Source organism: Ailuropoda melanoleuca, chromosome X, assembly GCF_002007445.2.
Source record: "Ailuropoda melanoleuca isolate Jingjing chromosome X, ASM200744v2, whole genome shotgun sequence".
In the NCBI taxonomy this organism is placed as follows: Eukaryota; Metazoa; Chordata; class Mammalia; order Carnivora; family Ursidae; genus Ailuropoda; species Ailuropoda melanoleuca.
Genome location: NC_048238.1, coordinates 51,895,809 through 51,909,062, shown reverse-complemented (window position 1 = coordinate 51,909,062; position 13,254 = coordinate 51,895,809). Strand labels below are relative to the sequence as shown.

Genomic DNA, 13,254 nt, shown 5'->3' with positions numbered 1-13,254 from the left:
ATCAAAAAACCTGATAGAAAAATGGGACATATGAACAGATAGTTCATCAGAAACAGATAAAAGTGGCCCTGAAACATATGAAAAAAAATGCTCAAATCCACTCATAATTAAAGAAATGAAAATTACAACAAGATACTGAGATAGTATGTCTCACCTATCAGATTGGCAGAAAACTGAAAAAGTATGACCACACCTTCCACAGGTGAGGCTTAGGGGAAACAAGCGCTCTCATACACTGCTGCTGGGAATGCAAATCGGTATACCCCTTCTGGAGGGGAATACGACAATACGGCAATATCTAAATATCTAAACATGTACTTACCTTTTGCCTCAGCAATCCCATTTCTAGAAATCTACCCTGAAGATAAATCACTAATAATATGAAAACTGAATAACACAAGGTTATTCACTGTTGTATGTTTTGTTATTACAAAATACTGGAAACAACCTAAACGCCCATACATAGGAAAGAAGTTGAATTAGTATGTTCGCACATGTACACTAATAAGAGTACCATGCAGCTGTAAAAAAGAATGAGGAAGACGTCTACGAACTGGTAAGAACTGATTTCCACAAAATGCCGAGAAAAGCAAAGCCACGAAGACTATATGTAGTATACTACCATTCATGTAAGAAGAGGATATGAAAAGATATATAAGCATATGCTTTTGTACAGGAGAAATACAGGAAGGCTACGCCAGAAACTAAAGAGATTGGTTAAATATGGAGGATGGAGAAAAGTGGTAGAAATAAGGGTGCGATGGGAATAGGGTAGCAGGGATGAAGAGGGAATGACATTTCACTATTTTTTTAAAAATATTGTGGTAAAAAACATGTAAAAGAATTTACCATCTTCACCATTTTTTTAAGTGTACATACAATTCAGTAGACTTAAGTATATTCACATTATTGTACAATGGATCTCCATAACTTTTTCATCTTGCAAAACTGAAACTTCATACCCATTCAACAACAACTCCTTGTTCCCGCCCCCCCAGTCTATTCTTTCAGTTTTCTGCCATTGCTTTTATACCTACATAAATTCTTTACTTTCTTTATGTTCACCAATATGGACATAGACCTTTGCCTATGTTTTCCTCTAGTTCTTTTGTGGGTTTTTCTTTTTTCTTTTTTTTTTCTTTTTTATTTATTTTTTTAAAAAGATTTTATTTATTTATTTGACACACAGAGAGAGAGAGACAGCCAGCGAGAGAGGGGACACAAGCAGGGGGAGTGGGAGAGGAAGAGGCAGGTTCCCAGGGGAGGAGCCTGATGTGGGGCTCAATCCCAGAACGCCAGGATCACGCCCTGAGCCGAAGGCAGACGCTTAATGACTGAGCCACCCAGGCGCCCCGGGTTTTTCTTTTTTAAAAAATTGTGTAAAAACATGTAAAACTGGGGCACCTGGGTGGCTAAATGGTTAAGTGTCTGACTCTTGGTTTTAGCTCAGGTCATGATCTCAGAGTCATGACATTGAGGCCAGATTCGGGCTCCATGCTCAGCGGGGAGTCTGCTTGAGATTCCTTCCTTCTCCCTCTGTCCTCCCCCACTGGCGCATGCTCTCTTGCTCTCTCTCTCTCTAAAATAAATGAATGAATCTTTGTAAACAACATATAAAACTTACCATCTTAACCATTGTTAACTATACAGTCGTGTAGAATTAAGTCTATTTACATTGTTGTAAAACAGATCTCTGGAACCTTTATCTTATAAAACTGAAATCCTATAGCCATTGAACAACAACTCCCTTTTTGCCCGTCCCCCCCCAGCCCCAGGTCACCACCATTCTACTTTCTGTTTCTATGAATTTGACTCCTCTAAGTACCTCATATAAGTGGAATCATACAGTATTTTTTTGTGACTGGCTTATTTCACTTAGCATAATGTCCTCAAGTTTCATTCATGCTGTAACATGTAATAGGAGTTCCTTCCTTTTTAAGGCTAAGTAATATTCCACCACACACACACACACACACACACACACACACACACACACACACACAAAAATCATATTCACTTTATCCAGTCATCCACTGATGAACATTTGTGTTGCTTCCACTTCCTGGCTATTGAGAATAGTGCTGCTATGAACATGGGTGTGCAGGTATTTCTTTAAGAACCTGCTTTCAATTCTTTTGGGTATATACCCCGAAGTGGGATTGCTGGATTATGTGGTAGTTCTATTTTTAACTTTTTGAGGAGCCTCCATACTGTTTTCCATAGTAGTTATACCATTTTACAATCCTTCCAGCAGTGTACAAAGCTTCTAACTTTTCCACATCCTTGCCAACATTTGTTATTCAGTTTAAAATTTTTAAAGATTTTCTTTTATTTGAGAGAGAGAGTGCATGTGTGCATGAGCAGGGGGAGAAGCAGACTCCCCACTAAGCAGTGAGCCAGACGTGGGTCTCAATCCCAGGACCCTGAGCCGAAGGCAGACACTTAACCAACTAAGCCATCCTGGTGCCCTTCAGGTTTTTTTTTTATATTAGCCATCTAATGGGTGTATGGTGGTATTTCATTGTGGTTTTGATTTGCATTTCTCTGAGTATTTTTTTTTATAACTCTGACTCTTAGAGCATGATAATATTTCATATACCTTCACATACCCAAAATATAAACAAACAAAACCAACCAAGATGTAGGGAGAACCCTAAAATGGAATACAAACAGTACCTGTGGGAACCAGTATCTTGCCTGGATACTCTAAGCCTAAAGACAAAAAGAACTGTACATAAATGCTGTAATCTAGTTCATAACAGTGTTTCTCACAGGGGTATGGGCTAGCAATTCTGAAACTACTTTATGTGTATACTGGAACTGAACAAGTAAGTAAACAGACTGCAGATAATGAGAGCTGGTTTCTCACTGTTGGAAAAAGGAGCTATAAATAAGGGGAGGAGGAAGGCTAAAATGAACTCTGTAGTGTTGGACTGGAATCAGATGCATCAGTATAAAACCATGGCTTTTACTATACATACAGACAGATATAAAAATACAAATCTGAGTGTATGTGTGTATTACAGACATACAGATATTTCCTAGCTCTACCCGCTGAGAGGGCCTCAGTGACACCCCAGTAACAATGAGCACACCTAGCACCCAGAGTGAGTTTCTTTTTTTTTTCTTTTTAAAGATTTCATTCATTTATTTGACAGAGAGAGAGACAGCCAGCAGAGAGGGAACACAAGCAGGGGGAGTGGGAGAGGAAGAAGCAGGCTCCCAGCAGAGAAGCCTGATGTGGGGCTCGATCCCAGAACGCCGGGATCACGCTCTGAGCCAAAGGCAGACGCTTAACGACTGAGCCACCCAGGCGCCCCCCAGAGTGAGTTTCTAAACACTATTTTCCAATTAAAAAAAAACAGGGCTCTTTTGAGATATGGTTGATTCTAGAAGTGGGGCAAGGAAAATACAAGATGGGTGCAGAACATCTGCTGGAAATGCTTAAAAACTAGAGGGTCAGGGAGCCTGGGTGGCTCAGTTAGTTGAGTGGCAGACTTTGGATTTTGGTTTGGGTCATGACCTTGGGATCCTAGGACTGAGCCAGTTGGGGGCTCTGTGCATAGCAGGGAGTCTGCTTAAGGATTCTCTCTCCCACTCCGTCTGCCCCTGCCCCCCCACCACTCACGCTCTCTCACTCTCTCTCTCTCTAGAATGGATGAACAAATCTTTAAAAAAAAGAACAAACTAGAGGGTATATTAAAGAACATAAGAACCACCCTGAAGGAGCTCCTACTGGACAAAGCAGGAACAATTTGAGCAATAAAACAAGTAATGATAGTATTGGATGTTAACCCGTAGAATAAAATAAATACCCATGTGTCTATATGCATATAAATAAATAATCAAATAAATAAATGGGGGAGAAGAAACAGCTCTTCCTCACAGAATTCCAATGAATAAATTTCTGAGGTCAGAATCCATGTTCTTTCTATCCCATCAGGCTGTTTCAAAGCTAACTAGCAAGTTTGACAAGATCCCTACCTTGATACCAAGTGCTACCAGAAACTTTAGTATATCAGGGGAAAACAACCATCAGGAGAAATGGCCTCTGCTAGAATATACATTTATAATTAATCTATGACTCTTACTTTATAGATCCAGGCAGGGTACCTCCATGGGCTTGTAGCAACAAAACCTGTAGCTGCTGTACCTGGGAAAAGCAAAGAAAAATAGTCAGCTCATCACTGATCAAAAGCTACTTATCCCTTATGAGCTAAATTACTACAATTAGCCATAGAGTAATTTTACTTGATACCTATGAAATCTAAGGCATACCTTAGGTATTACAGAAAGCATCAGGGTTGATGATTCAATGATAAAAGTTCAAATGGCATTATATGAATGACTAGTACTTAGAAGACGAGCTGTCCTTTTTACCTAAGCATCTTAATGACTTTTTATTGAGCATCTATTTTTCAAAAACCAAACTCAGCACCGGACTAGGTAATGTGAGGGGTATATGAGAATAAACTCTTGTGTTTTATTCTTAAGTTTACAATCTGGTTGACAAAGACAAGCCTATGGCTTGAAATGATAAGAAACAATACAGGAGAGAAGATGCTAATTCATAAAGTACAGTTAAGTACTTTAGGGCTCTGAGAAGATGCAAAGTAATGAAATTCCAGAACAGTCAAAAGGAGGTTTCCTGTGGCTGGATGTTAAATCGGAGTACGCGCACAACGATCCTCTCCCATTCCCTCCTATGATGAAAGAGGAGCTGTTCTGCCTCCTATGACCAGCCTTGTTGCTTATGCTTTGGATCCCAACTCTTCTTGCGTCCTGATGAATCATACTTTGTTATCCCGTCTCTCTCCCATATCTTCTACTTCTCCCTTTCTACAGGATCCTTTCTATTAAGATTAAAACATGTTCAGGGCACCTAGGTGGCTCAGTTGGTTAAGTGTCTGCCGCGTCGTCCAAGAGGCCTTGATCAGGTCTCTGCTTCTTCTCCAGTCTCCTACTGGAATACTCTTTCCTGGCTCCCTCCACTCTAGTCACAGTGGCATCCCTTCGGTTCTTCAAATGCACTATATACCTTCCTAAATCAGGACCTTTTCAGACTTGGTAGATGCCTGGCACTGTTCTAAGTGATTTTTGTGTTCATCTAATCCTCACAAAAACCCTATGAGGCAGGTACAATTATTTCCATTTTACAGATAGGGAAACTGAGGCACAGAGAACTTTGCCAGGGTACACAACCAGTGAGTTAGAAAGCCAGCATTTGAATGTGGGCAGTCTGACTGCAGTGTCAATGCTCTTAACCACAAATGCTTTTTCTTCTCCCAGGAAGCCTCTGCCTTCTTTTCTGCATAGATAATTCCCACTCAATCACTCAGATCTCAACTCCAACATTGCTAGGGAAGCCTCCTCAGCTTTGGTATTTAACAGAAGACCCTGTCCATAATGTCATACTACCCTAATATAGCACATTTTCTCATTTTAGAAAATGGTATGTTGGTATGCTTATGTGTTTGGCATTTGCTTCTCCCACTTAGGCAGTAAGTTCCACGAAGGCAGAAACCGTGTCTTCTTTGTTCAACGATGAATCCCAACACAGTACCTGGTACATAGTAGTGTTCAATATATATTTATTGTTGGAATGAATGAACAAATGACTAGGAAGAAGAGCATTCTTGGCAATAAAAATACACATGAAAGAAAACGGAGGGGCAGAACTGAATATGGTATTTTATAATTGAGAAGATACAGTTAACAGGTAAATCACTTTTATCTTCTATAGTGACCCCCTAGGAGGGAGGGAGATAGAGGAAGAGAAGGGAAGGGGAAGCTTTAGACTAACTGAATAGTAGCTCTTATCACCCAAGGAGGAAGGCCAGAGACAGAGCAAGCAGTACACAGTTGGGAAGCAGTACACAGTGTGGAAAGAGTACCGTATCCTGGAGGGCAAGGAAACTTGTCCCCTCGCCCGTGCCTGGGTCAATCCAACTACCTCCCTTCTCATCTCCTCTACCACAGCTACTGAGCAGTTACACAACCAGTTATACCGATACCATCACAAATGCATGTGGCTAGTCTGCTACCTTTTCCGTTGCCATGATTTCAAGCCTCTGTGGTCTCTTCGATCCCTCTACCCTATTATCTGGCTGCTTGCTTTTAGGAGATGACCTTGCCTCCTACTACACTGAGAAGACAAAGGATATCAGGCTGAAAATCCCTCAATTTCCCTTCTTCTCCCTCTAAATTATTGCCACAGTAATCTTCTTATTCTAACCTCTTTTCTTCTAGTCTTGGTGGCAGGTATCCCCTCGAGTGTCTAAAGTCAATCTCTCTATTTCTGCTCAGGATCTCAACTACTTAGAGATGGTCCCTAAACAACTAGTCCCTATTCTCAGTTTCAAGTCTCTCCCAACTGGCTCTTTCACTTGTTCAAGTCTCTTCCATATTCTTAAAAACAAACAGACCTATATCCTTTGGCCCTTGACTACCTAGCTATTGCCTTCTTTCATCTTGCCTTCTCAAAAGAAGAGCCTACCAGCTTCCTCCACTTCCCTATCTAGCATTCACTGACCAGCCCACAACAATATGCTCCTATCATTCCCCTGACCCTCTTCTAACTGAGGTCACCTGTGATTTTTAAAAAAATGGACATTTTTCAGTCCTTATCTTTCTTTACACTTCTTTATAAATTTGTACTTTTGATGGTCCTTAAAACTTTCTTCCCTTGTCTCCCATGATACCGTTGCTTTTCTTCCTACCTGTTGGCTCCTTCTTAGTTTCTCTTTTTGTCTTCCCTCTTTTCTCCATTCCTTAAATACTGCTGTTCCCCCAGAGTTCTCTCTTTGGCTTTCTTCTCTTCTTCGTCATTCACTCATTCAGCAAATACTTAGTGAGTACCTTGAATGTGCCACGCACTCTTTGATCTTGTCCACTCTGTAATTTCAGATTCTATCTAAATGCTAATGACTCTCAAATCTGTTCAGACCTCTCTACGTTAAACCCAAATGGCCAGCTGTGTCTGAACAACTGTACTTAGATGTTCCCCAAGCTCTTCAAATTCAAAATGCCCCAAACTGAATCTCATTGTTTCCATTTTCCCACCTGACCTTGTTTTTCCTCCTGTATTCCCTGACTCAGTGATTGGTACTACCATTTAATCAGTTGTCCAAGCAAGAAACACGAAAACAACCTTGATTCTCCCTGCCTACCCTTCCACATCAAATTTGTTACCAAGCAAGCTCTATACATTCTACCTCCTTGGCTTTTTTTTCTTTCTAATTTGTACCCTTCTCTTTATTTCTATGGCTACCGTCTTTAGTTCAGGCCATAGTTCTCACCTGAGTTATTATAATAGCCTACAGTAGATCTGTGGGGGATAGGTTCCAAGACCCCCAGTGGTTGCTTGAAACGGTGGCTAGTACCGAACTCTCTCTCTCTCTCTCTATATATATATATACTATGCTTTTTCCTATACATACATATCTATGATAAAGTTTAATTTAGGAATTAGGCAAGTAAGAGATTGATAATAATAACTAATAATAAAATAGACCAATTACAGTAATACACTATAATAACAGTTATGTGACTCTGGTCCCCCCTCTCTCAAAATATCTTATTGAGATACTGTCCTTACCCTTTTTCTTGTAATGATATGAGATGATAAAATATCTATGTGATGAGTGTCTATCTAAGTGAGATGCATGACGTAGGCATTGTGATGTAGTGTTAGGCTACTATTAATTTTCTGACAATCTGTGAGAAGGAGAATCGTCTGTATCCAAAACATGGTTGACCATGGGTAACTGGAACTGTGGAAAGTGAAACCATGGATAAGGGGGTATACTAGTGTAATTTATTTTCTTACTTCTAGTCATACCCACTTCTAATCCACTTTCTCTACACTTGCTAGAGTGATCTCCCTAAAATACACATTTCACCATGTCACCCACTTACTTAAAATCTTTCAATGGCTCCCCACAGCTTTCAGGTTGAATTCTGAATCCCCTACTAGGTCATATAAGGACTTTCAGGAGCTGATTCTTGCCCACCTCTCTTGCCTCATCTCTCACTGCTTACTTCTTTATCAGTGAAATCACCAATGCCACCCCCAAACCTTACATAGGACGATAAACATGTCAATAGGAATTACTTTAAGATTTTCCCAAACTAACAGCATGCTTAGCTATCATCTTAAACCTCTGGTAGAGGAGAAGCTGAGAAACGGAAGCTACATCATTCCACTCACAGACTTATAATTTTTCCCATCAAATTTTAAGGCCCTTGTACCTGTTGCTTCAGATGATTAAGTTCAGCTGTCTGGGGATCAATATTAACAACAGGTTTGTTCTTGATTTTTCTTGCTCTGTCAGCATAGCGAAGGGTATTTAATGTTTCTTCTAGATTGGAGTCAGCAGGACTCACACAGGCTATCATAAGAGTATGGCTATTACCTCCTAGAGAATCTGAAAAAGAACAACAAGAGGAAATAAAATCAAAGAAGCAGGATGCAAGCGAAGCTGTCCATTTGGGTTGGTGGCTTCAAACTCAGAGCTCTAAGAAAAAAATTCTTAAGAATCCGCAAATTTCCTATGTGTGTCAACATAAAAATACTAAGATTTTTGATGTGTAAATGATATAGTTTAGAATCCTATTCCATGTGTCCCCATTCTTAAGATTGTGATTTCAGCAGTTAACCAGTTTGAAACAATGGGGCCTGACCCAAGTAAGTTAGTAGCCACTATTGGAATTAAACATTCTTAGGATGCCCCCTCTAGGTAGGTTTTAATTTTTCAGGGAATTCTGCTTAACAGGCACTAATAAACAGTAATTGAGTTCATTTTCAGGGACAGAGGACTAAGCACAGTTGTCATTCTATAGATTTCTTGGCTCTCAAAGCCATATCTTAGAAGCCTGCTTGCCAACAGGTCTCTTTCAAAGCTCTTTATCAATTAGACAGCTCTGTATGTGATAGTCCAAAAATCTGTTTACCTGTCCCATCTTCACCTTCTCAGCACTATTATTCTGAATTACTCTCTTATTTTTAGAAACACTTTGGGCTTACCTTGAAGCAGTCGAGTCAACTTGGAATCTCTGTAGGGCACAAAGCCACCCTTTTTGTCATCTCCAAGAGCACTGATTACATTTCCCAAGCACAGGAGGCCTCGGTTAATATTAATACCTAATAGTGGGAAACAAAATTTAAATTGCTTGGTAGAGCATCAAACATATACCTGCGTAAAATAAAAACCCCACAGAAATATTAAATCATCCATCTTAAGGAAACTTCTTGATCCTGTTCACTTTTCTGAGGATAAAGGTCTAAATGCTGGATATACACGCTGAATTTGCTGGCACTTCTTGCCCTTTCCCATGGAAACACAGTAGACACACAGATAACTATCACCATGACAACAACATTTGTATATTTACTTTTTATATCCATTATCACATTTAATTCTTAAATTAATGCCGGGAAATTAGACCAACAGCTATTTTTTATTGTCATCTTGCTAAATTATTTTTACTATCATTCTCACCTTACAGATAAGGAAACCAGCGCAGAGGTTCACTGACTTGTCTAAGGTCAAACAGCTGGTGAGTGGTAGGCCTGACATTCCATTTCAGTATTTCAGTTAAGTCCTATGCTCTTTCTATGACACCACATAGGAATACATTTTCTCTTGTTGCTTTAAAAAGGGTGAAGATTCTTTTCCATTTCTTTAATTCCAAGGTTTGCTTTTTAAATTCTGTAATAATCTCTGAGGTCCTTCTAAAGACCCTGATTTTCCCATGATTGTGTTTATTGTGTAAAGGCTACAATATAGTATAGTGGTTAAGTGCATGGGCTTTGGTGTCAGATAGAACTAGGTTCTAATCCTGGCTCTACCACTGACTATCTATATGATTTGGGTAAAGTTCTGCTCTAAAATGAGGCAAATCTATCTACCTCATTGGGTTGTAGTGGGGAATTAAATAAGATACTCATACAAAGTTAAATGCTAAAGAAATGGGATCATTTTTGTTAGTGCTACTCCACCTTTTACTTACTCAGCCATACTTTGGACTCCCCTATAACCAGAAACAATCATATCTACAAGATCCTGAGCTCCAGAATTCCTGACTGTATCCTACAATCCTTTCATTTCTTTCACGAATCCTGTTCTTCATCCTTATTGTAACCACCAATTTACTGACACTTTTTAAAAAAATACTTTATTTGACAGAGAGAGAGAGAGCGCGCGCACAAGCAGGGGGAAAGGCAAGCAGGGGGAAAGGGAGAAGCAGGCCTCCTGCTGAGCAGGGGGCCCGATGCAGGGCTCAATCTCAGGACCCCGGGATCATGACCTAGCTGAAGGCAGATGCTTAACCGACTGAGCCACCTAGGCACACCCTGACCCTTTGTAATACTCCCAGTATATCATTCTCCCCTGGGCCTTAAACTGGATCCGTTTATCAGTCATTTCAATTAGGCTTTCCGAAGCACTCACTAGACCCATGACTTCAGCACTGCAGCTATTCTAAACATTCATCATTTCAAGACTGTAAATCTCCTTTCACTCTATTAGTGGATGGTTTCAACAAATACACTGTGGAGATCAAAGTTATCCACGTGGGAAGGTTTTCCCTCTCCTCACCTCACAGTCTTTTCTTTGCTGTTACTGATTCCTTCATCCCCCTCTTTGTTTCAGAGGAGTAAATAACAACCTTTATTTCCTCTTCAGCCTCTGCTGGTTTGTTTCTGTTCCCTCCATTTTCTCTGGGATCCTGGATCCTTTGATCTTCTCCCCCTCTCTTAGATCTTCAACTTATTTTCCCTTCACGAATTCCTTTTCAGTCTATATACATGCTCAAATCTCCCCAATCTAAAACAAAAACAATACCCTCAAGCAACCATTCCTTTCTTTTCTCTTTATTGCTAACTGACAGGGATGCCATTTTCCGGGCTATTCACCCTATCCAGAATGTGAAGGAGAGTCTGCTAAGATTTACCAAGGCTGCTCACCAATACCTGTACTAATTCTTGTATTAGTTCATTCTTTTCTTTTTTCCCCCCTTTGAGCCAAACAGAACACTGTGCCATCTTATTGGCTCATATCTCATCTGGGATGTAAAGGAGAGATGGGGAGGCTTTTCAAACCTGCTGAGCAAAACTTCCATCTACAGTTTCATGCAAGAACAGCAACAAAATCTAGATGAACCCTGAGAAGAATCTATGGCAACTAGGATCTAAGCAAGAATCATACACTTGGGTATAAAGAGGCTGTTTTTTTCTTCTTCAAATGAGAACTGGGGCTTTGGAATAGGAAGGAGCAAGGGAAATGAATCTCTAGAAAGAAACCATCACAAAACAGGATTTGCTTTTCTGTTGTTAAGAGATTTTAAAACGATAAATTCTTGACATGGAGAGGGTATGCATCATAAACACTTGGGAAGCACATGTTTGCAGAGATTTAAATTTCTGATCGAGGATGGCAATGGAGAAAAATGTCCAGAGATAATATTATAATATCAGAAGTTATTCTCTCTAAGACTGAGAACAGATCAAACAAGGAGAAGATCAAGAATACGCCTTGACATTTCTGGGTATTTATTTACTATGGCAACAAATAAATAATAGAGATTTTAACTTAAAAGGGAAACATAACTTGTATCATGGAGGCATGTTGCAACAGGTTTCGGAACTTGAATAGATGTAACAAGGGAGAAAAAGCAGGTAGGGGAGAAATGAAGCAGCTCCATATGCAGCAGCCCTCAAATGGGGATAATTTTGCTTCTGAAGGGACATTCAGCAATATCGGGAGACATTTAGGTTGTCACAATTTATGGGTGGCAGTGAGTGCTACTGGCATCTCGTGGGTAGAGGACAAGGATGCCACTAAACATCCTACGAGGCACTGGACAGACCCCCAAATTCTTTGATCTAAAATGTTAATACTCCCACAGCTGAGAAACTCTGCTCTATAGGTGAAGAAAATACCTGCGAGGCTAAGGCAGGTAGCCGAGTAAAATAGGGTGAAACATAGAAGTATTATCATAGTATGGATATGGTCCACCTAGTTAGAGAGAAAGGGAATGATCTGTTACTGCAACAGCTCATAAAACTTACAGGAGTAAACACTGAGAAGGGATAGAGTGAAAGAGAATTTTTTTTTTAAGATTTTTTAATTTCTTTATTCGACAGAGATAGAGACAGCCAGCGAGAGAGGGAACACAAGCAGGGGGAGTGGGAGAGGAAGAAGCAGGCTCACAGAGGAAGAGCCTGATGTGGGGCTCGATCCCACAACGCCAGGATCACGCCCTGAGCCGAAGGCAGACGCTTAACCGCTGTGCCACCCAGGCGCCCCAGAGTGAAAGAGAATTTGATTAGGAGACAGAATCTAGTTCAAACTCTGCCCCTACCACCTACCAATATGCGTGACCTTGGACAAGCCACTGAAACTTTCCTTTATTCATAAAATAGGTGTCATACATACCTTATCTCATGGGACTATGATAAAAATCAAATGTGATCTACAAAGTGCTACCTACACATAAGTTTTTATTAATGGGGGGGCAACTCGGGTAATTTGGATATCTACTAAGCTACGGGAGGCTGAAAGCAGAGCACCTGATAGCAGAGCACCTGATAAATTCCTAATCTACTCTGATGACAATTTCTTCACTCAAAAGATGCTGTGAGTGAGCAAGGAAATGGCTGCTTTGGCCTTCAAGCTGACACACACGGAAGAACTGATTATTTAAGTAAAATGATGGGAATCTGTTGGGGGCCAAGGGGGTATGGTTAAACACCAGTATGCTAGCTGTTTAGAAAACAGATGTCCAAAATTCAGGAAAAAGGAAGCTAACTTTCTGGGAACAAGACGTCTAAAGGGGAAAAAAGGACAGAAGGCTTTCCAAACACAAAACTGTAATTATCTAGCCACAAATTATTCCAATAAAAAAAATCGATGTAGCTTCATAGAAATCAACATGGCAAAGAAACTCATATACAAAAAGAATACAGAGCATTATAGGAAGTTCTGTTCAAACACAGGAGATTGATACCAGCATTTCTCTCCTCTCTGTCCTAAAACACCACTAAAAGGAATTTTAAAAGTACTTCACCCACCAGATCACAGAACATAGAATAGAAATACCAGTAGACAGGAGGTTTCAACATGTTTTTAGAGTACAGGTAGAGAAGCAGTAACTGATTTAGCAAGATAAAAGCCTCAATCTAAAGAACCTGCAGGGGGACAATAATGATGACAGTGATAATAACAGCTAAGTTTATATAGTGTTTCCTATAAG

At 40.1% G+C, this 13,254-nt stretch overlaps 1 protein-coding gene across 4 annotated transcripts in view; it reads right to left on the bottom strand.

Moving 5' to 3' along the window:
* KIF4A (kinesin family member 4A) overlaps positions 1–13,254 on the bottom strand; it is a 108,819-nt gene that overhangs the window by 56,804 nt on the left and 38,761 nt on the right. For all 4 annotated transcript variants that reach the window (XM_034649094.1, XM_002918014.4, XM_019798329.2 and 1 more), the window contains 3 exons: positions 9,026–9,142; positions 8,251–8,426; positions 4,092–4,153 (listed from right to left, as the gene is read on the bottom strand). In XM_034649094.1, the coding sequence (XP_034504985.1) occupies positions 4,092–4,153; positions 8,251–8,426; positions 9,026–9,142 (355 nt within the window). The remainder of the gene's footprint in view (positions 1–4,091; positions 4,154–8,250; positions 8,427–9,025; positions 9,143–13,254) is intronic.